This window comes from Monodelphis domestica, chromosome 2 (assembly GCF_027887165.1).
Source record: "Monodelphis domestica isolate mMonDom1 chromosome 2, mMonDom1.pri, whole genome shotgun sequence".
NCBI lineage: Eukaryota > Metazoa > Chordata > Mammalia > Didelphimorphia > Didelphidae > Monodelphis > Monodelphis domestica.
The window spans coordinates 444,747,362-444,772,707 of NC_077228.1; the positions used below are offsets into that span (position 1 = coordinate 444,747,362).

General features: G+C 35.0%; 1 protein-coding gene across 4 annotated transcripts in view; it reads right to left on the minus strand.

Annotated features, from left to right (window-relative positions):
• PRKN (parkin RBR E3 ubiquitin protein ligase) overlaps positions 1-25,346 on the minus strand; it is a 1,990,036-nt gene that overhangs the window by 1,248,022 nt on the left and 716,668 nt on the right. For all 4 annotated transcript variants that reach the window (XM_007484868.2, XM_056814364.1, XM_016429709.2 and 1 more), the window contains one exon: positions 21,577-21,695. In XM_007484868.2, the coding sequence (XP_007484930.1) occupies positions 21,577-21,695 (119 nt within the window). The remainder of the gene's footprint in view (positions 1-21,576; positions 21,696-25,346) is intronic.

Sequence of the window (25,346 nt, forward strand, 5' to 3'; positions counted from 1 at the left end):
AAGCAATGATAAAATGCCTAAAAATGAATTCTGGAATGCCATAACCCATAAAAAGACAAAATGAAGTAATTTTTCAACCAAAAACAACTTATAAGGTTGGCAGGAGAGGGGTAGTGTACTGGAGTGGAAGTGTACTCAACTCTCAACTTATAAAGTTATTTTGGTGACAGAGTAGACTCTTTACAAAGTAGAATTGGCAAAACAGAAAAGGAGGTACAGAAGCTTACTCCAGAAAATTTTATCTTAAAAATTAGAATTGGACTACTGTAAACTAACGACTCCATGAGACATCTATACAGATTAAAATTAATATTCAATACTCCAAGTATTATTTTAATACTATTTATTAAAATTTTACTTAGAGCAAAAGGAAAAGGAAAACTAAAGGAAAAAAAAAACCCTGCCTCACCTAGTACCATGCTGCTACTCCCAGTCTGTACTTCTACAGAGAGTGAGAAAACATGCTCAAAATGGAAACTAAATACAAAATTAACCCCAAGATGTATGACAAGAAAAGGGAAAAAGGGATTGTGGGAAATGTAGTCTCTAGGGTTCAAGATTCTAAATCAATACATCCCCCCCATGACCCTTTGGGAGACCAGTCTACCCAATGGATCATGAAAACATAACTAATATATAACTTGAACTAGAGGTTAATACAAATATTACAGTTTTTAAAGGGGAATTACAATAATTTGGGGATAAGGGAAAAATAAAAGAGAAAAGGAATAAAACCAAAAATAGGTGTATTGACAAAAATCCAAATGGGGGCAGTCCCCTTTGGCATAAGAGTGTACATTCAAAACAAAAGCATTCAACCCTCCCAAAGTTCAAATTCTCCATATCTCAAAGTTCAATCTGGATCTTCTGGTGCAGTATGTGGTCTCTGTAGGCATCTTCACAGAACCTTCTAGATTCTGGGAGGTAGTCTCTTGTTCTAAATTTGGCTCAAATTCAAGTCAAAGTTCACAACAATAACATATCCCACCCCTCACCCCCTGAGGAAAATAATAATACACATCAAAAAAAATCAAAGTCAAAAGAATGAAAAAATAAACAAGAAAATGTGAAATATCTCATGGGGAAAATAAGTGAACTAGAAAAATCCAGGAGAGATAACATAAGAATTATTTGATGACCTGAAAACCATGAATTAAAGAGTTTATTGGCCTTGATATTCTAGAACCAAAGGGCAAAATAGAAATTGAAAAAATCCACCAGTCACCTCCTGAAAAACATCACAAAAGTCTATCTCCTAGGAATATTATAGCTAAATTCTAATACTACCAGTTTAAGGAGAAAATAGTGTAAGAAACAAAAAATAAATAATTTAAATATCATGGAGCCATAGGCAGGATAACACAAGACTTAACAGCTTCTACATTAAATAAAGATCCTGGAGTGCAATATTTCAGAAGACAGATGAGCCAGCAATACTGAGTATCATCCTTCAGGAGAATAAATGGATGGTCAATGAAATAAAATGGAATTTCAAACATTTCAAACAAAAGAACAGAGCTGAATGGAAAATTTGACACTCAAATACAATGCTTACAAGAATTGTAAGAAGGTAAACAAGAAAGAGAAATTAAAAAGACATTCAATAAAGTTAAACTATGTATATCCCTTCATGGGGAGAGGATTCCTATAATACCGAAGAAATTTGTCATTATTAGGGCAGTTAGAAGGAGTATGTGTGTGTGTGTGTGTGTGTGTGTGTGTGTGTGTGTGTGTGTGTGTGTGTGTGTGTAGACAGAAGGTGAAGATGTGAGTTGAATAAGAAGGGATGATATATAAAATTAAATTAAATTAAGATTTGAGAAAGAGGAGTGCATTGGGAGGAAAGAGAAAGGGAAAATAAAGTGTGCTAAATAAAATACATAACAGAGGCATGAATGAGCATTCACAGTGGAGGAGAAGATGGGGGATGTGGCAGGAGAGAAGTGAACTTTATTCTCATCAGAATTGACTCAATGAAGGAAGAAAATACCCAGGCAATTAGGTATAGAAAGTATCTTCCCCTCCCGGATATAGGAGGGGAAGGGAAAGAAAGAAAGTGTGTATGGCTGATAAAAAAGAGGGCAAACTGGAGGAAATGAGGGTCAGAAATTAAAGGGGTAAAAAGGATAGAAAGTAATACACAGTAATCATAATGGTGCAAAAAGTTTTACAAGTCTTTCTAATAAAGGACTCATTTCTCAAATGCATATAGACATGGGTTATATAAAAATACAAATCATTCCACAATTGATAAATGGTCAAAGGATATGAAAAGGCAGTTCTCAAACAAAGTAATGAAAGCTCCCTTTGGTTATGAAAAAATATCTAAATCACTATTAATTAGAGAAATGAAAATTAAAACAACTCTAAGGTACCCTCCCCATAAGACAGACTATTATGACAGAAAAGGAACATAGCAAAATATGGAGGGGATATGGGAAAGCTGGGACACAAATGCATTGTTGGGGGTGTTGTGAACTGACTCAATCATTCAGGAGAGCAATTTGGATGTATGTCCAAAGGGCTTTGAAATGGTACACATATTTTGACCCAAAAATACCATTACTTGGTATGAATCCCAAAGAGAAGGATCTTTCTATACAAAAATATTTAAATAAACTCTTTTTAGGTGGGTTCAAAGATTTGGAAAGTGAGGTGATACCCATCAATTAGGGAATGGCTAAGTTATAGCCCATGATTATAATGGAATACTATTTTTTTGTAAGAAATAACAAACAGGAGGAGCTCAAAATACATTGAAAGACTTACATAACAGGTAGTAGTGGTAGTCTCACGGTGATCGAGAATGACTATTGTCTTTGTGCAGTTTCATCTACGGTGTACCCTCATGTGGCTTTGGAGTCTAAAGGCTGAATCACAGTGTAATAAGTAGAACCAGGAGAACACTGTAGAGCAGTGATGGTGAACCTATGGCACAGGTGCCAAAGACAGCATGCAGAGAGCTTTCCGTGGGCACACAGTCACCCTCTCCCCCTCCCTTCCCCTTCCAGAGTTCATTGTTAGAGAGGCAGAGGGACTTGGGTGGGGCCACTCCCCTCACCCCCTCCACCATTCTGGACAACATTTTCTCACATCCCCAGCCCTTCTGCCCAGCAGCCCAATAGAAGTGCATAGGAGGTAAGGTGGGTGACTTAAAGGCAGGAAAGCTGGAGGGGAGCAGAGTGCTTGGGCCTTTCCCCTTCCCCTCTCTACACTCACTGAGGGCATTCTTCCCTTCACCCATCCCTCTATCCAGTAACTCAATGGGAACACTTTCTCTATTTTCTCCCTGCTCTATGTGGGGTAAAGGGTAGACAGAGCATGTCCAGCACTTATTATGGGGGAGGGGCATGACATTTGGTATTGGGGGTTGGGGTGGGGGCAGGATATTCTGTCTCTAAAATGTTCACCATTACTGCTATAGAGTGACAGGAGTACTTTACAATGAACAACTGTGAATAACAGCTATTCACAACAATACAATGTTTCTATACTATTCCAAGGAACCCATGATAAAAAAATATCATCTACTTCTGGAGAAAAACAACTGAATTTGAATTCAGACCAAATCAAACTTTTTCACTTTCTTATTTTTTTTTCTATTTAAGTTTCTTTCCACTAAAGGATTAATATAAAATGTTTTATTTTATTTTATTTTTAATAATGGTTTATCAATTGGTCGATGCCTGTGTTTATTATTTTTAAATATATATATATATATATATATGTTATATACAATTTAAAAAATGTACATGTAAAATCTCTACAAGGGAGGAAGAGAAATCAAGAGTTAATATTCTTTGAAAAGATCTGGAAAGTGTTTTTACATGGAATTGGGGGAAAAAGGAAAATTAAATTTAAAAAATTGAGATAAGGAAAAAAGTCAAAATACAATTATAAATCAAGGGTATCTAAGTAGCTTAAACATATCTGGCCCAGATGTACATTGATTACTGAAAAAAAATTGTAGATATGATCTGAAAACCTTTAGCATTAGTTTTATTATCATCCTTTATAAGAATATTAACTGAAAAGTTATAGAAAGAATGCAAACATACATCCTGCCGAAGCTAAGACACATTTTCCCATTCTATCACCTCAGTACCTAGGGAAAAATACTCAAATCAAAAGTGATATTTCTCTTACCATATTCACTTAATGGTACAGCTTTGCCCCAGGATATACCACTGGTTTTGTTCAAACAAGTCACCTCCCAGGGTTTTGTTGGCTCACCACCAATGGGGCACCTAATTGCAAAATAGAGACCCTGACCTGGAGTCAGGAAGATTTGAGTTCAAACATGTCCTCAGACACCAAATATCTGTGTGACTTTGGGTAAATCACTTGATCTCTGTCTACCTCAGTTTCCCTATCTATAAGATGGAGCTAATAATAGCATCTTCCTCCTGGGGTTGTGGTGAGAAGCAAATGGGATAATATTTATAAAGCACAGAACAGTGCTTAGCACATAGGAGGAACAATATTATCACCACCAGACTTGAGAACCATTGTTATCAATCTATCATAAACAAAAAATTATTAAAAAGTTGCCAGAAGAATGTAGGTAGATAAACTTTGCCCCAATTTTTGTTAAGTTGACTAATGTGGATTTTAGACACTACAGAGTAGTAAATTTTATGCTTCTCATCAACAAAATTTTCTTTATTAAACAAATGGTTCATGAGCAAATAGAAAAGGAAATGCTGATAATGGGAATAACTGACAATAGAGAAAAGCCCAGAAGTTCTAAGACAGATGCCAAATAGGTTTGGAAGAAAATGTGATCACTTTGGTCCAAGATACTAAGAGATGAATGCTTTAGTTCCTTCTATGCAAAGTTTGGAAGGTGTCAAAGCAGTAATAAATGGGCAAATTATTCTAAGGCCCTCATTGCATCTTTCTATCAAGAAAGGATAACTTTTAACAATTATTAAAAGTTAGAAAGGATTCACTAAGAATTAATCAGTATATATAAACCAGGCTATTTTTAAAATTATCAGACTAAAAATAAGGGAAATTATGAAAGATACAAAATATATCTGTTTTTCAGCTATTTAAGTACTACTTTATTATATTTTGTGCTTCTAGGTAGAAAATTGTGGACTGAATCATAATTCTATTAAATAGATGAGTAGCTGATCAAATAACCCGATGAGTGCTGATGAATCAACTAAAGTCAACCTGGATGAATGAATCCAGAAGCAAGCCCCAGAACTATTCACTTTATCCCTGTCAAGCTATTCCCTTTGTCTATAGCCACTGAAAACATATGAGGTATGTTCATCAAATGTACAGATATTAAAGATCTGGGAAGAATAAATGATGAGTGAGAACTTGGTTGTAAATGATCCTGATAGCTGTGATAAGTTAAAAACCAGTGAGATAAAAATCTTAAAAAAAAGAAACAAATTTCTATATTAAAAAAAAATTAAATTATTGTATAAATAGAGAATGGAAGAGGTAAGACCTGACAATGGTTTCCACAAAAAAAATTTTTTTTGAGGGTTTGAATTGAGTAATTCAGAAGAGAACACAGGCTAACAGCTATACATTATATAGAATATATACAATTGTATATAATATATATTTAAAAATGATAAACACAGGCATTGATCAATTGATAAACCATTATTAAGCACCTACTATATGCCAGGCACTCTGCTATGACCTTAGCATACAAAAAGAAGTCCCTGCCCTCAAGAACCATACAATCTAATGATAGGAGATAAAACACAAATATAAACAAAATAAGCTATGTACAGGATAAATAGGAATGAATTAAAAGAGAGAAAGGCAAAAACAAACTTCTATCAAGGAGTTCATAGTCTACTATCAAGTAAACTATCTACATCAGTGGTTGTCTACTTTTTTTTTGGTTGCATAAACTCCCTTCAATAACAGTAATAATAACAAAAAAACACTGGGATATGGTATATAATTGAAATAGAAAATTATTGAGTCATAAGAAATGATAAGCAAGACAATTACACAAAACCTGAAAAGGTATAAAATTAGATAAAGTGAACAGAACCAAGAAAACATTATACAAGTTAACAGCAATAAGATACCATGATCAATGGCAAATGAATGAACTATTATCAGCAATGCATGGATCTATGGCAATCCTAAGAGACTCAAAACAACAACAAAAAAATTATCCACCATCATAGAAAGACTAAGGGAGTCTAAATGCAGAAATAAGCATACTATTCTTCACTTTATTCCTTCCATGCAATTATCTCTAATGTGATATGCACTTTTTTTTCACATGATAAACAGGGAAATATATATTATATGGCAACATATGTACAATCTCTACCATCTTACCTGCCATGTTGGGGAAGAGGAAGAGATAAAGGGGGGAGAGAACATGGATTACAAAATATCAGAAAATGATTATTCCATGCCAATGACCAGTGCCTTAATATATTACATAGATATTCTTTTAAATGTTTACAATAAATACAATGATAATTTTTGCCCTAGAAAGTCTAGGTTAAAATTTATGTTACATCATTATAAAATGGAATTCTTCTTATAATTATGAAAACTGTATAAAATTATAAAGCACTTATAAAAATTATAAATATTAAATATAAGACATTTTTGAGGATTCTAAGTAACCTAGTATAACTTTCTACACTTGTTTTTATATGTAAAACTTAACATTAAATTTCATTATTTTATAAATTTTTTTGAATTAAAATACAATTTAATGAAAAAGCACAATTTAGAAGAATTTAACATAATAAACATATATATACTTAATTTCAATGTGATCTCTTTTATCTAAACTAAAATGTTTCTCATGTTTAACATGAGAAAGTCTTACATTTATTTCTATATAGTTTAATTCCAGATTTTAATTAACAAGAATCAAGTAACAAAATCAATTTAATTAAGAAAAATAAAGTTCTGCAGAACATTAATGATGATCTGTGATAGTTTCAAGATAGCTTTTAATATGCATACCCAAGTTTTCACACAGTTTGACATTTACAATGCAAGAATGCTAATATTTATAACATCTTGATCACATAATTATTTAGCTGATAAGAGACAAATGAAGAATAATGAATTCTGAGGGAAAAACTCTGGTGCAGTTTTCAAAACACAAATGAGCACATATGCCATTATTTGATGATGTGTATCAATGAGTATGACTGTCATGTGAGAAAACAGTTTGCACTCAATGGTTGAATCTTTGCAGTTTGGAAACAATTTGATAATAGGTTGAGAAACTGTAATAATAGGTTGTACTTAGAAGAAATAAAAGTTTGATGTAATCAGTACCTGAACGGAACATTAAAATTATTATAAGGAAGATCAAAGAAGTTTTGATTTTCTGCACAAGCCAACTTATAATGCTTCAAAAATATACATGCTGATTTTAGTAGAGGAAAATATACTTGTAATATTATTGGTCAATTATGTACTTCTTTAAGGCATCATTAAAACATTTTTTAATGCAAACACCTTGAACTGTTTTTTTAAATTCCTTTAAAACCACTAAATGGGAACAACCAATTTATAGGAACTGATATAAAGTTACTAGAGCCAAGCAAACAATATAAATGGGGGAAAAAATTCACCAAAAACACCTGAGTTTTGCAAATTATTAAGACTACTCGTGACTCAAAAGGAGAAGACAGTCCCTTTCTATACCTTTGACAAGGGAGCAGTTTCATATTTTTAATTTTTCCATATATTTATCATTTATACAGATTTTTGTTCTTTTTTGCTTTTTTCTCTTCTTTTTGTCTTAAAAATACCACTCATTATTTGGGCTGTCTTTCTAGAAGGAATTAGGGAGGGTAAAATTTTATATGACACATTCTGGTGTTGTAACAAAATAAAATGTATTAATAAAATTTCATTTTTAAAAATATGAATAATTACCATTTGTAAGCTCAGATGTAACATCTAATGGAACTTTAAATGTGAGTTTTCCATTCATCAAATATAGCCAATGACTTTTTAACCTTCATTTGTTCCATATCCTGTCCAAAACATGAATAAAATTAACCTTGTGTGTTTATATGGTGATGATGCGAGCTTCAAATGAAGGCCAGATCTGATAATTTTAATTGTATCTCATTTCTTATGCCTTTGCACACAGAAGGTGAGCAGATGCTTTATTAGGTAGGCTAGCTAAATTAATATCAAATCCCCCTATGTTCAATTGAAGGCTGAGGAGACCTAAAAAAATATCAAGGGCATTATGACATTCAAGAAAAATGCAGTCCTTATAAACGGTCTGATAGCCTTTTGCTGGACTTTAAATTTAAAGCATTTAACAACTGGAGCTAAGGATATAGCTGTGGAAGAGAGGAGATAACTGACCTACAAAGGGTCAAAACCTTAACCTTCTCATTAGCAGTATTTTCTAACAAGCTTATTTACACATATATTCAAAATATAAGTCACCAAATTAATTAGAGGACTATTAAGGCTTTTACTCTGAACTCTGCCTGTATTTTTCTGTTAAAATCACCCTTTTTCATTTGATCACTTTTCTTTCTTCTGGGTCAAAGCTTTATATACCTGGTTTCCTTTTCCTTTTTCCTTACCAGAATGATAGCCTGAACAATGGATAAAATATAACAGTAGAGTTTGGAGGCCTGAATTAAAATTATGCTAAAGACAATTACTATGTGTGACTTTAGGAATATCATTTAACCTCGAAGAGCCTAATTTTCCTCATCTAAAAATAAGAAGACAACAATATTTACAGTAACTATCTCACAGATTAATGATGAGGGAAAGAGTCTACTACATTAAAATAGATTTTGTGTTTGTGTGAGGGGAGAAATAGAGAGAGAGAGAGAGAGAGAGAGAGAGAGAGAGAGAGAGAGAGAGAGAGAGAGAGAGAGAGAGAGAGAGAGAGAGAGAGATGGAGGAAGAGAAGGAAGGAGGAAGGGAAGAAGAGAGGAGAAATGGATATGGTGTTTGGTTGTGATGTATTTTTGGTTTGGTTTGTTTTTTTTTATGTGCCAAATGAGGAAATGGAGGTTTTTTTTTGTTTTTTTTTTCCTTTTCCCCAGAATGAGTCGCTATGTGAAGGCTCTGGTTCCTCTCTCAGCTCTAGTAGGAAAACCACTGTGGTCCAGTCTGTGCAGGCAGGGTATCACTGAGCAGTTGCAATAAGAAATAAAATCAAGATTCCTAGACTTAATTCTCAGTTTGGCTCCTGCCTCACTGTGTGACCTGAGTAAAGTCAATTAACCTCTCCATTTCCCATCCGGCTTAATGATGCATTTTTCAAAGTAGTTTGATATTCCCAGATGGAAGACACCATGCATGCATAAGTACAAATACTTTTTGTAAAAGAGCTCTTTCCTGTAACTCTGAAAACACATCAAATCAACATCCATTTCCCTAATCCTTTTTATTTTTTTTAAATAAAGGCATCCTAACTAATATATTAATTTTTAAAGATAAAGTATCTGCTATAGAATATGATAACACTATTAAATTCATTCTCATTTGTCCCCAATTAGATTGTTGAACCTTTTACTTTACAAGCAAAGAAAAACTGAATTAACCTACTGCACCAAACTAATTCTTAATCCAAATTAAGACTTGAATAAGTCTTCTACAAGGTCAAATAGATACTCCTCTCATTTACATTCACATAATGTGTCTCATAGTTTGGTGGTGACATGTAGTAATAACTAGACACAAGATACTGGCATTTCATAATAAGTTTCATTCATTCACTGTAGGTCTAACACCTGTAAAAGATCCAATGGCAGAAGCAATATGGCAACATATATTTCATAGGCATGGATTCCAATATTAAACTCATGGGTATAAGAAAATAGAAGTTCTTGAAACAAGACATATACTTATTCACAAAGCAACTTACATATTTCTTGCTGAGGTCACACAGATAAAAAACATGAAAAGTAGAATTGAACCTAAATGTCTCCTAAATCCAATCTAAAAATATTCCAAGTATAATAGAAAGTTGAAATGATTCTAGGAAACAGTTATAACTACAAATTTTGGCCACATTGGTTTTTGTTGGCATTTTTCCCTCTTCGATTTAGTTTTGTGGCCTATTTCTCCCTAACTTTTTCTAGTATTAGCAAATGAGTAGCACCTCAGAAGACAAACCTAAAATTCACTCTCATGTTCAGCCCCTGACTCCTGGCATGTCTGGACCATTTCCTGACTAGCTTGTAAGGTACTATCGCCCTAAATATGCACACCTAACAAAATGAAATGTTGGCAAACAATGACTACTTTTCATATAATCCCTGGGATACACTATTCTGCCCTGAATAGTGCCCCAACTTTGGAAGCTAAAAGTCCTGTTGCGCTCTGTGCTGGTCAGATTATATTTGAATTACTAGAAATACCAGTACCAAAAGTAAGAACTATATTTTAGGGAGAATTTTTATCGAATGGATTTTGTCCAGAAGATAGCAACCAGGATGGTGAAAGAATTACAGAACATGCCAATAAGGGACTAGTGAGAAGGAACTGGATATGTTTAGACTTGAGAAGATTTAGGGAGGTAGCTGTTGTTAAGTATTTGAAAACTTATTGTTTATAAGAGAGTTAGACTCCTGCCTGCCTCCCAAGGGCAGAACAAAGAGCACTGCATGGTAATTTTGGACAGACATTTCAGCTTAAAGCTTTCCAAAATAAGCTTCAGGGATAGGTCATACATTCTTCCTCCCTGAAGGTTTTCAAAAAGAGATTGGATGACCACTTGTTGGTAAATGTGTAGAAGGGATATAAACATAAGTAGAGCCTGAAATAGATGGACTTTAAGATGCCTCCAGTTATAAGATTCTGTGATTTTATAACACAAAGCAATTCCCTTGAACTGATGGCTAACATACCATAGAGTAAAGAATGAACATACTCATGCCAAATGAAAGAGAAATGATAATGATGTGCCCTAAGGCAATTGGGCTTCCAGCCTGTTGATTCCTCCAGCACTCACTCTACCCAAGCTTTGAGTCATTGTTGTGAAGGAAACTTCTAAGTCAAGATAAAAAATTGGTTATTGTCTTCCAAAGGACCTATGAATAAAAATGTTACCCCCTTGCAGAAAGAGAAAGAATTGATGAATTCTGAGTGCAGACTGAAGCATACTTTAACTTTTTTTTTCAATCTGGGCAATATGGAAATATATTTTGCATGACTTCAGGTGTAAATGATATATTTCTTTCATTTGCAATGGGGAAGGTGGGGCTGGAAGAAGAGAATTTGGAATTCAAACTTTTAAAAAATTATTGTGAAAAACAAACATATGTCTATAAAATTTATGTATATGTGTATGTATATATGCATGTCTGTATGTGTATATATACAGACATACATGTATTTGTAGGACAATATATATATGATGGCTACTGTTGACAGGAATTAGTGATAGTTGCAGGGATTTTTAGTTCAAGGTAGCTCCCAGGTGGATGAAGGGAATAATAGATTATTTTAATTGTATCTCCTATCTTTTGCCTTCAGGAAGTGCATAGAGGCTTTAATTGGCAGACTGGCCAAATTAACATCAAATCCCCTGTTCAAGAATACAGGTAGTTTCCACTACCACTTCCTGCCACTGTAATGTTGATCAGAAGGAAGATGCTCTCTGAGGAACCAAACATAATCTTCCATATCAGTTTTTATTTTCCTCAAACAATGAATTTTACCTTGGGCATTCTGCTGCTCACTATTCTGGAAATCCCAGTGAAGAGTGGAGCTCAAAAGTCATTGATGTGGCCACAACAGAATCTCTGTGATTTTTTTTTAATTGGTTCCATGCCTGCACCGAGAGCAGGCAGAACAAATGAGTAAGTGAATGAACTACTGAAATGAGTTCTTAGCCTTAGAACAGCAGTTCCCATGTTGCAGAATATTCAAAAGTTTGGACAGTTCCTAATTCCAAACACCATTGTTTTAGAAACAGGATTATAGTTTATCACTGAGTTTTTGAGGAGACAAATAGGTGGCCTGTGCCTGAGAATCAGTAAGAAAAAAATTCAAATCTAGCCTCCACCATTTACTAACTTTGTGATCCTGGGCAAATCATTTGATCTTTGCCTCAGTTTCCTCAGGCATAAAGTGAAGATAATAATAGCACCCATTTCTCAGTGTTATATGGATTAAATTAGAGAATATCTATAAAATTCTTTGCACACTTGAAAGTGCTACTTAATGAAAGCTGGATCTCCAACCACAGTAGCAGTAAGAGAATAGTAGCAGTCTAAGTTGTTAGTTGTGAGACAATGCATTTTAGGTCGTTTGAAAAGATTTATTTTCATTTCTTACTAATATACTTTTTTTGAACACCATCAAGATCAATGTGGGTATTCTGGATAGATTTTAATATTTCAATTGATTAAAAATTATTTTAAGGATATGCTAAGTCACAGAAACTTGTCAAGAATAAAGGAGATAGTGCCAGTGGCCATAAGGGAATGTGAAGGAACAGGTTAGCACAGTTTAGGAGGAATTAGAGTTCAGGTCTTGGCAGCTCTAGAGATTAGTAGCCACCAGTGTATACTTGGGAATTGGGAATGCTTAGAGAGTAGTAAATGGTGGAGCCCCTTCAACAAATATTTTTGGTGACAAAATTAGCATCCTGGAAGAGCAGCAAATTGAAAAGTAGAGGAGACTGGGAAAGGAAATAATAAGGGGAAAAGGAAACAGGAAAGGGGAAGGCAATAGGAAGTGATGGGATAATTTGGACTTTCTCACAATCAGGAATGGGAATGCTTTTTCCTGGAGTACCTAGGATTCTTATTTCCCAAAGAAGCATAAGAATGGTGGAGAATAGATCCCCATTTGAAATCTAGATGTGGCCATAGTGTTGTGGGAAATGCAAGGTTCCTCTAGCTTCATATGGGATTATTGAGGTTTTTCTAAGAGCTTCATCCAAATTAATCCAATAACCAAGAAGTGTGTTTGTTCTCTTTGAGAGTAGCCAGGGATTGTCTTTGGTCTTTCTGTACCTAAAAAAGGGTAGAAACAAGGTCCTGAGGCAAAAAAATCTGTCTCTTTGTCTCTGATATCCCTGTGGGCATGTGTGAGAACCAACTGTGACTTCACAATCCTCTATTAGTTTATTTAAGGTATTCACATGAGACCCCAATTCTGAAGTGTAAAGAAAGAGCTCGCAAATGGTAAATTGGCAAATTAGATGTTTCCCTTAGAAACCTCTGAAACATTTAATTACCAAACTTATTGTATTAGGCAGGAAAATGCATACATGTAGGAAACCTAAATTATTACATTAAAGCAGAATGGTGGGTTTAGAGACATTGAAGCAAATACTTGTCCAGGTCTTTAAAAGATAAAAAAATTATTACACAAAAGTCAGAGTAAATTTTGGGATTAAAAGAATTAAGCTGACTCTCCTGACCAACAATTAATCTGCAACAAATATTAAGTTTTAGGAATTATTATATATTTAAACTATATTTCTTACTATAACTCTTCATATAAATTGTTCCCAATCTATAAGCCCATTTCAAATAAAATCCATCATGCTAGGCACTTTACATCTTTTTCTATTTATTGCCTCATTTCTCATCAGAAACCTTTTAGCTTTAATATTATTCCCTGGCACAGTATCTCATTAGAGTGGCAAAGATAAAGTTCTTTTTGAGATAAAGTAATTAGAGTGATTGTGAGCAAAAATCAGCCAAACTTCTGGGAGGCAATAATTCTCTCATTCCAGCTTCTACTGAAGTTTCACAATCTAAATAAAATAAAAAAGATGTTGAGTAGGGGGCAGTCTTGGTTTAGCAGAGTTAATACTTGGGGATTAGCAGTTTGTACCTTTTGTGAGGAAAATGGGCTTTGCTTTTCCTGTGAAATCTCATGTACTATAAAAAAAGGTTGTGAAGTCAACTAATTTGGCACAGTGATGTAAAGGAGAGAGCTTAGGTTCTAATGAAAGCCATTGAACCTCCCTGAGTCTCAGTTTCCATATCTGTCAAATATAAAACTCTTGTTGGTACATCTCCCCCTAAAAGGGGGTTCTGCATATTTATTATGATGTCATACAAATCTGTGATAGATGTAGGCATAGTAATAATTCTGGTCAAGGGGAAAGGGAAGAAAATAAATATTTATTAAGCACCTACTATGTGTCAGACACTATGCTAAGAAAATTACAAATGTCTCGTTTGATCCTCACAACAACCTTTGGAGATTGGTGCTCTTATTATTTCCATTTTACATTTGAGGAAACTGAAGAAAATAGGTTAAATGACTTGTCCAGGGTCATGTAGAAAGTGTCTGAGGCCAGTTTTGAAATCAGTTCTTCTTGTCTCTACTTCCAGCACTCTTTTCACCATAATACCTAGCATACTAGCTACCATATCTAATAAGGATTTTATTAACAACATAGAACAAAGATTAAAAGAGACATGTATACTAAAGGCATTTTCTGAACATTTTCTGAATCATGTAAATGCACCATATATTCCCATTGTCATACATTCCTCTTACTTCAAAATGAATAAAGACAAAAGAAATATCCAAGGTTTTGGATTCTACAGCAAAATGTCTAGTGTTCATAAATGGATGGTAGAGGTTTCCGAATAATCAGGTTTGGGGATGACAATATGGCAATTGCTCCTAGCATTATAATACCGCTGGACCTCTTCATTGAGATCCAAGAACACATATGAGATTGGGCATATAATCAAGGAAAGGAAAAACATATTAATGGAGAAGTGCTTTCATCTAAATGATGAAAAACTTGTAGGTGAATGGACAATTGTATGAATTAGTATGTCAGTCCATCTTCTCTGAATGAGCAGTAGGTATGGGCAGTGAAGTGAGTACAGAAATAAAGAGGGGGGAAAAAAGAATAGGCTGGATTTAATAGTTTCCCAAAGGATAGTGAGCTGCTCCCAAACATAAAAACCCATCTTTTTAACAAGAATACTCTCCCAGTGATGTTATATGGCTATAAAAAACCCCACTATCTCCAAAGAATTTTGTGGTGCATAAGTAATGAGAAAATGTTAAAAAGCCTAGAGAAAAGTTTCTCAATATATGAAATTATGGTAAATCCTGTATGGAGTATTTATGAGAGGATAGGGATAGTATCGTGCTGGATGAGAAAGAAAGGGTGAGAAGCACTGTGCATTGTCAAGGGAGTACCTGCATTAATGAGGTCAAAAATCCACTGAAGCATAGAAGTAAAAAATATTTCTCTCTCAAAGTTGCTGGGCAGATCAAATAAGATAAAGGATATGTAAGAGTGGTCTTTTTGAATATGGACAATTTTGATGGTGGAAAGGAGCAGAAACAAGGACAGTAGAGAGAAAGTTGTCACTCAAAGAAAAGGCACTTTATTCTGGATAAATAAGACCCAGGTGCATACTCAGCCTCTGGTTTGCATATGAATGACTTGAGGAACTGGAAGACAGTAGTACTAAGAAACTCAATTGGTGACTATGGAACAAATGGATAAGTGTCAGGAGTGAAGCATCCAGTGGAGAGGCAGACCAGGATGTCAGTGAATTATTATAATGTAGTTCCTAAGAGAAGGAAAGGATATTGAACCCCACAGTGTAGATATATAAGGTGCCCTAGAGACATTATTCCTCGAAATAGTGGAAGATAAATAATGATAATCAGATTTGGAAAATCATCTCTAAAATAAGCTACTGTCATTTATTCATTTATGCATGGATTTTTTTGCCAATACTTGGAAGTTACGTATTTCTATTTTAGTTGTCCAAATTGATAAGTTCCACTGAGTTAATATTCCATCTTAGCTAGCTTCTCTTTCTGACTCTGTATTGGTATAATAGCTCATTACATTTTTAATATCCTACCTTGAATTATTTATTTTTTTGTCACACTTTACCTGATAGACCATAAATAAGCTCCTTGAAGGTAGGAACAATGTCTTATTCACTTCTGTATCTCTCTAGGATTCGCAGCACGATGCTTTACACAGTAGAGACACTGGACATTTGTTGGCTGAATGAGTGAATAATGTTGACTGCATCAGGGCAGCCTATGGCCGTTAACAAAACAGAGCCAGGCTCTGCTTATAAAGAAATTGAAATCTCCACCTTCACCTCAATTAGCATCATGCTCTAACAAAGCTAAGCAGCCTAGATGAACACGTGAAACACTTCAAACAATCATACAGCAGTAAGCTGAATATAAATCAGCCATGACCGAAGTTTTAAAAGCTTTGGACTAAGGGTCCTAGCTAATGACCCCTCTAATATTTTGCTTGCTTAAGACATTTTCTGAATCAAGTCAATGCACCACATATTCCCACCTTCACACATTCCTCTTACTTCAAGATGAATAAGGACAGTAGAAACAGACTGGTTGAAATATACATTTAAAGTTAGTGAAATGCAAGGAAACAAAACTTCATTTTTAAGCTTCATAATGTTTGCACGGTTGGTGTAAATTTTTTTGTTTGTTTAAATTAGGGGATGCTATTCTTTTTTCTAAAACACACTTTTCTCCCTTTTTTTACTAAAGGTTTGTAATGAGAAAAATAACTGTTCAATAATTTTCCATTTGTGTCTGATTTGATGATTCCATATAGGATTTTCTGGGCAAAAATACAAGAATGATTTTCTGTTTCCTTTTCTAGCTCACTTTATAGATAAAGAATGTGAGACAAACATAGTTAAGTGACTTTCCCAGGGTCACAGAGCTTGTGTTTGAGGCAGGATTTGAACTTAAGAAGATTAGTCGTTCTTAGTCTAAATCTAGTACCATCTAGCTGCCTAACTACTTATAGGATTTTCTAAAATTAAAAAAAAAAAACACTGCCCCTACTCTAACACTGCTATTTCTCTCTACTTCCCAATATCTGAATGATGCAAAATGAAATGAGATAAAATGAGTAATGCAATATTCATACATTCTCAGAGCTCTGGTACCTTATTAGAATCATACAGTTTATAGCTGGAAGGCATCTTAGAAAAAATATATCTCAGTTCTTTCTTTTATAGAAAAGGAGACTAAGAGCATGAGAACAAAAATGATTTGCCCATGGTAATATCAATAAATAAAAGAGACATGATTTGAACTTTGGCACAAATATAGCCTTCTTTGCACAATGCCACAATGTGGAAATGCTATTGTGTAACACTATAATTGTCTAATAGTATTTAAGAACAATAGAAAGGAAGGTGTAATGGTTTTCTTCCAACACCAAAGAGATTGAGATGCTCTTTTAAAATAACATTAAAACATGTACTGCAATTTTAAACGTGGTCTTTTTCATGATATCCACTGTATAGCATCTATAGATTACATAAAAACGTATATAATATAAATATGTATGTAGCATTGTTTTTATAATAAATTTATTATTATTATCATCTTTGTTGAAGAGTAGGTGGAAATGTCCTTTTGCATATTTGATGTCCTCTTTGGATTAAATCTCTCAGAAATCTGTGATTGAACTTTGCTATTTACAGCTTTGCATTACCCAGCACAAATTTTGGTCAGAAAGTTACACACCTAGCATGCTGAATTATAAAGAAAAAACAGCTTCACAGGAAGCTCTGGATTAGCCTGGAGTCACATCAGTCTGTTAGTAGTTTAGGTTCAATTGTGGAACAAAATGATTCATAGCAGAAGAATGATATTCAACAAGGGCAGGGTTTCAAGATAGACACCTCAAGTTGATTCAATTAAAAACAACTCCCTTGCCTGTGCTAATCATGTTTATAAACCAGCCAGACTTGTGAGAAAACCTCCAGATACTTGAGCCCTTCATGGCCTTTTTGTATATAAGTGATAAGGGTGATGGCAACAAGTAAACTTCATTCCTCTGAGCCAATCAAGTCTAGAGAATCATCTCAATATCTTTAAAGGTAAACAAAAAAAATGGATTTACCTGCATAAGGAATCTGATAAATATCTTATCACTAAAGTAAGATGTGGAGTGGAAAGAAGATAGCTTCAGGCAGATGGGAAGTCATCAAGGCTAGAAGCATTTATTGAGCTTCTGCTATATACTAGGGAATGAACTAAGCTCTAAAGCAGGGGTCCCCAAACTTTTTACACATGGGGCCAGTTCACTGTCCCTCAGACCATTGGAGGGCTGGATTATAAAAACCTAACTCTAACCCTAACCGGGCAGCAGTGTACACAGTATGGAATCCCCTCCCCCAGATTGCCACTCATCATCCTGATGTCTTCCATTGTGCAGCCACATAATCCTTTGCATGGTGCCTCTTTCTAAGGAGCTATGCAAGGGATTAGATTATGTCACTGGAAGTAGTACTGTAGGTGAGTGACACCTCACTTTGCAGCACTGCCACATACAGTGCTCCTCTCACTGACCACTAATGAAAGAGGTGACCCTTCTGGAAATGCGTTGGGGCCAGATACATGGCCTCAGGGGGCCACATGTGGTCTGTGGGCCATAGTTCAGGGACAACATTTAGAGTCTAAAGATACAAAGAAATGCAAAAAGAGTATACACCAAGTGCTCATATTTTAAAGGGGGAGAAAACCCATAAAATTTATGTATATTCAAGATAGATAAAGTGGTCATACCAGAGGCAAAGCACTGTTATGAAGGGGACTATCTTTTCAGAAAGTCAATTTGAGTTGATTCTTAAACATATTGAGGCAAGCCAGGAGACAGAGATTAGGATGGAGAGCATTCTAGGCATGACAGATATCTAATGAAAAGGCACAGAGTCATGAAAAAATGGCAAACATATCCTAAACTCAAACCTGAGTATATATGAGCTCAGGCCAGAGACTATACTGTTCAGCAACACTTACACACAGGAATTCATGTGAATTTTAGATTTACTCCACCTTGCTTAGTCTTTAGAATTCTAGCAACCAGGAATGTATACACCCCCACTTAAGGATTAAGTGTGGGGGAGGAAGGTCTAGCCAGTGACAAATCAGAAACAACTGACTGATCCCTTGGGCCATCCAAAGCCAAGTTTAAGCCACCATTGGAACATGTGAGACACAGGAAGTGACATGAATAACTGCCTTTATATTTTATGTCACTTCCTGTGAGAGGGACTTGGTGGTGGAAGAGTTTGAGTGTGAGACCTCAGACTGCTTCCCTAAGATGATCATGTGGTGAGTGATAAGGCTGACTCTCCTTTTCTTGGCTTTTCTGGAGGCACTTTTCTGGAGAGGTCCATCTCTTGTAGAAGACCTTGGAATTCCTGCCTGGTTCAAACCAGACCCAGGGCAGCTGCTCTTCTTCTTCCTCTTTCTCTCTTTCTCTCTTTCTCTCTTTCTCTCTCTCTTTCTTTCTTTCTTTCTTTCTTTCTTTCTTTCTTTCTTTCTCTCTCTCTCTCTCTCTCTCTCTCTCTCTCTCTCTCTCTCTCTCTCTCTCTCTCTCTCTCTTTCTGTTTCTCTCTCTCTCCCTCTTCTTAATTTCTTCCTTCTAATCTTATATACTTCCTCATGTGAGAAAATTTACCCTGGTTTTTTCCTCCTTTTCTCTTTTTCCAGTATATTCCCCTTTCTTATCCCTTGATCTCAGATTGAGCATTCTGCAGAGGCAGCCTGGTTGGCCTGCTTTGTGGAGGTTTGCAGCTATGTAGTTCCGTTGTTTTGAATTAAGCTCTATCCAGTCCTGTTGACACTGGAACTAGTTGAGCTGAGTTCCTCCCACTGCTGCCTGGGCTTGGTCACAGTTGGACTCTATTCTGGCTGCACTTTATAGGGCTGTTTTTCTCTCACTTTTGCTTGTTATGTATTGTTTGGCTTCTACTCTTACACCACTGAGGCTAGCCTATGCCAGCTATGTCCTTTCTGCAGCCACTTGCACTATGTTGTGTCAGAGTTCCACTGAAAATTGTCCAACATTCTTTCCTTGAAACCCACTGAAATGAGTTCTTCTTGCTGTCTCCACATAGTTCTGGGCCAAAGCACTGCTTTACCACTTCTTCTGTTGGTTCTGCCAATCCAGTATTTGTTTTGAGGCATTTTTGTTCTTCTGTAGGTTGGTTGGTGGGCTCTAAGTGTTTCTTACTCTATCTTGGAAACAGGCATTCCAGATATTTTGAGCCAACCTAACTAACCATCTTTCTCACTCAACTTTGCATGTTATCACAGGATGTTAACTGGGTTTTCTAAATAGGTTACTTTTTTTCCAGAAAAAAATTTTATTCTTCTGTAAACTATGAAATTGACTTTAGGACTATGAAATTTCCTCATTAGATGGGTATTGTAGAAACATCTTAGAAATATCAATTTTCCCCTACATGTCATCAAAAATTACCCTCCTATTTTTGACCTCATCAGGCCTATTTATCCATCTGTAATTTCTACATTCACTTCTGCTACTAGTGTTCAGATCTCCATGATCTTGCATTTGGGCTATTATAATATCCTCCTAAGCAATCTCTTCCTATATTTGCTCTCTTGTCAAACCCATTCTACATACAATGTACACTGCCAGAGTGGTCTTGCTGTATATGTCATTTTCCCATTCCCATAATGCATCCCTGCACATTGGGAGGGAAGTTCACATTTTGGGAAAGGCACAAAAAATTAGAATATCTTCATTATTTATCTATGATCTATTGCTTCAAGTTTATTTTTTATTCCTCTCCTCCATGAATATTTTATTCCATAAAATTTATTGCCTAGACTGCCTTATTTTTGCTCTCTCTGACAAAAATAGCATATCCCTTTTCTATTTCTCCAAAACTAGCCCATTTCAAGTTAAACACCTTTCCTGCTGCTCTCTGGCCATCTTCATGACATGCTTCCTCACCTCCCATCAGCTCTTCAGCTCCTGCTGCTCTAAATTGTGCTTGTGCTTTTAATTGGTGAGCATTTTCCACAAACCATATCTAACTCATACTTAACCACCATAGACTGTCTGCAATAACAGATGCAATAATATCACATGTGTACCTTCTCCTTTTCAGCCTTAGCTCTGGAGAAAATAGTAAAACCAACATTATCTTTACTATAAAATAAATATGTAATAATTGTCCTTGGTTACACTCGACATTCTTGTGATTTTCCAGTGCAAAACACCCCTCCTCATTCACCATTTCATTTTAAGTGTAGGATTCCCTTATTAGAATGTAAGCTATTTGAGGGCAGGCTTTTTTTTTTGTCTCTCCATCCCTTAGCAAAGGGTCTGATACATAGTAAGCATTTAATATTTGATTTTCCTTCCTTCCTTCCTTCCTTCCTTCCTTCCTTCCTTCCTTCCTTCCTTCCTTCCTTCCTTCCTTCCTTCCTTCCTTCCTTCCTTCCTTCCTTCCTTCCTTCCTTCCTTCCTTCCTTCCTTCCACCTGGAACTTTATTTGTCCTTATATATCTAATTCATTAATCATAAACATTTAAGTAGGAAAAACAACACTTACATGTGATTTGCTACCACTTATAGAAACAGAAAATATATATCTAATTATACTTCTTATGATTTTAAATGGCAAGATTTCTAAAAGTCGACACTGTCTATATTAGGTAAAACTTTGAGTAAAGTTAAATATAATAGAGTCATGTTTCTGTTTGCCAGTGACCTATGATAAAGTGATAAACAATAAAAAGAAACTCTGGAAGAAAATTTATAGTAATTTTATAGACAGTATCCTTTTGGGTACTGCCTTTCCTTACCTGGTCCAAGATCAGTGTTGCCTGTTTACAGGTGCTGCATCTTACCCTGAGTTTTCCTGGCTGAACACCTTGACAGCCTCCTTTGCAGAAAACATAGAAGCTGTTGTAAGTGGGTGTACCTGTTGGAAAGAAATCAGAGAAAATGTCCAATCTATACTAAATTCAAATTAAGATGGGAGGCTTTCTTTAGGAAATTTGATAGAGGCAAATTTCAAAGCTAATTCCTCATGTATGGTTGAAAACACATGTTAGAGAGATATCCCAAAAAATAAACAGCAAATAACTATAGAAAATCAAATTCTGTGGTTATAAGAGCAAAACCTATTTTTCCTTTTTTGGCAGCAGTCAGATGACATACCCAGGAAACTAGTAACCTGTAAAACTAGTAAACTGTAAAACAGTAAAGATAACAGGCCAAGTGCATTTCAAGAAATTAGAATTAAATGCATTGCCTTTTATTGATGTTTTAGACCAGGCTAGTAAATTCTGAGACAGTAGGGTAAGCATCCCACAAATCTTGATTTCTAGTTCATGGCCTTACTCTTAGTTTTGATTGGTCCACACTTTTCCTTCTCAAATCTTATCTTTAGGGAAAAGAGAACCCCACTTCTCAGGCTAAAAATAATGGCTACACAATGCTGTTTTTCCTGACAAATTTCTAGAACCATGACCACAGACTTCAATGTAAAGCGATATGAGAAATATGATGAGCTTATCACAGTCAGCAGGAATGCCTAATAAAATGAATAAACAATGTACATTTCTGAAGCCTTCTCTAAGTAAAAAAAAATCCATGAAATTATGGTTATCTCTAGGATCGAAATTGAAGAATGAAATAGAAATGTATAAGTTACCAGGGCATTTCTATCTTAGATGATATGATAGGGAGCAGGCAGAGTAGAGAATCATATCTATAACAGCAAAAGAATTATAGAGAAATGACTGAAACCTTTTCCATGTGTCTTCTAGGATAGACTTGACTTTACTAGGTATATATGCAGTGCAAAAAATATAGTCATTTGGGAATTTAGGATGACAAGATTATATGATTTTAAAGTTACTCAAGAAATAGAATGTAACACAATATAATACATGATGATTTATAAGCTTATTATAATCATCACCATCATTATTCAGAAGTGATAAATCTTCTGATGAATGTGATTAGAAATTCTGAGTTCTAAATGAGCACATGATATGATATTAGTCTAATTACAATAATGCATTTCCAAATTAGTTAAAAAATAAAAACAAAAGGATAGATGGCATTGCATGGTTCCATTAGCTAAATTAATTTTAAAAATGTGATTCTGGATAATCATTTCTCATACCTTAAATAAAAACCTTCCTTCCATTTTTATTTGCTGAAATCCCATTTTACTTGGATGCGATTTCATAATTTCTATGATGTATCCAGACAAAAACTGACTGTCCCTCATCATATCTCTCTTGATATTTTATACCTCTTCTCTGCAGTAACAATATTCTAATTTGCATTTAGTATTTGCCACATCTCCCACAAAAGAAGCCTCTAAGCTATTTAAGAGTAGGGACACTCTTTTTTTCATTTCTGTCTTCCCAATGCACTTCTTGAACAATACCTTAGGTGTGGTAGGTGCTAATGTAAAATTAAAAAGAAAACAAGTTTTACAGTCAACTGTATTATTAAGTATTAACAATTAATATTAAGAAATTCTTTTTGTCTAATTTGTGTAAATAATTTTATGGGTTTTATTATCTGAAAGACAGGTGGTATGCTTTATTCATCAGAGATTAGCTTTTATATGCAGTGAGAAAGAGAAGATATATATATATATACACACACAAACACACATATAATATACAAACATACACACTCATATATATCATGTAGTAGGAATAATATTCTGAGGTCTTATCCAACATTAGCTAAGCTATATTTTTTCTTTAAAAAGAATTAAAACTGTCTGAAACATAACCCAAAGGACTAAGACTGAAACTACTGACAGAGCTTCTGACGGCCTAAATACAAAAGTCACTGTAGGAAGAGTTAGCAGCTCCTTCCTTAAGTCTTCTGACAATAAAGCGCTGTCAAGGAAGCTCTGCACAACTAAATCCTATGTCCTTGCTAAAGAAATGCTCTTATCCTTTTCCTAACTGCTAGATGAAATATTCCATGAATATTTAATTTTATCCCAATTTTAAGCTTGAATTTGCCAGAATTAGGTCCAGTCTACATCTCCTCCTACTCCAAACTCAGAGATACACATACACACTCCAAAAAGAAAAAAAATGCTATTTTTAGTACTACTTTATAGCATACTACAAGTGGCTTAACATTTCAAGACATTCAAGTTTGCTTGTCTCAACTGGCAGAATGTATCAACAAATTCCATAGTTACATGCAAGATATTTCCTTCTGCTTGATTTATACCTCCATAAGTCAAGCCAACAAGCAAAGAGAAAATGCCATGCATTCATATTGCAGAAATTTCAGTAACATTCCCCTTTGTAATTTCCCAAAGACAGAATTTGCATCAGCCAAGATCTCAGAGGTCAGAAAAATGGCACTGTTTTTAATGAGGATGCTTCTATGAGATTGAAATGAGGAGGAGGAGCCATTGCCATTAAAACACCAACAGACAAAGCAAATTTTACTATTTTCATAACCTTCTGCAAAGGTTAGGCAGGAAAAAAGGAAAGAAAGGAAATTCTTTCAAAAGAGGGCTGACTGGCTCCAGAGAAACTAACATTATTGAAAGAACCTTTTTAGAGCATTTTACAATATTAAAAGAAACATCTCTGAAATTGCAGGGACCCAAATGGCACTTTGCTCTGCCAGAGGGATGTAGCAATGTCTGCAATATTGTTTCTGCTAATGATATACCTGGCCAAGATTTGAAAGCCTGGGAAATTCTTCATTTCAACAGATTATAACCTCCTACTAATGTCCTTGAAAAAGTTATTCAGGAATTACCAAGTGCCAATGTATGTGCCCTGGAAGCATACGGGATGACATACAATCTATTATAGATTGCTTTCCAGAGTGAATGCCAAGTTGGAGATTAATAGTCAGTCTGAGAAAGATCAAGGTCAGGCCATTACTGGCTACTGCAAATTTCAAACCATTAGCTTGAAATAGCTAGTCATAGGAACTTTATCAGGAAAGGGAGTTAGGCAAAGAGTCTCTAAGGATACCTCTTGGGACTCTCATTTTCAGTGTGACTCCTTATACTGCTGGGTGAGGACACAAGAAAAGGACAGACGGACAGACTGGAAGAGACCCATCTCTGATGAGAGGGTAGATGGTTATCCGACTTCTTATCATCCCAACATTCTTTTAGGCTAGAAGATTCCCATTAATACTACTTACTCTGCAGGCTAAGGTCCTGCTTTTCAAACCTAAGCATATAACTCTCATTCATTGGCTATGAATGAAAATGCCAAGAGGGATATGAAGGAACTACGTCCAGTTCAGCACACTGTGTGATTCTCATTAGTATTTTGAATACTTTTTCCTCTTTGATGCTCTTAAACTCTTCTCTTTGTCTATTTATCAAAACTCAACATTTGCATTCCATTTTTATATTAGTGAATTACAATAACAGATTTACTGTAAGAGATTCAATTAATCTAGTTATCATCATGGACTAGATAGTCAGGTAGGCTAGGTGATTTGAATTATTCTTCAAAGTCTGCCCCAGAAGAGATTAAAATCATGACTCATATCCAGTTACACATAATGAAAATGCCCCTTAAAAAGTACAGAAGAACCATATTTTGAATTAATT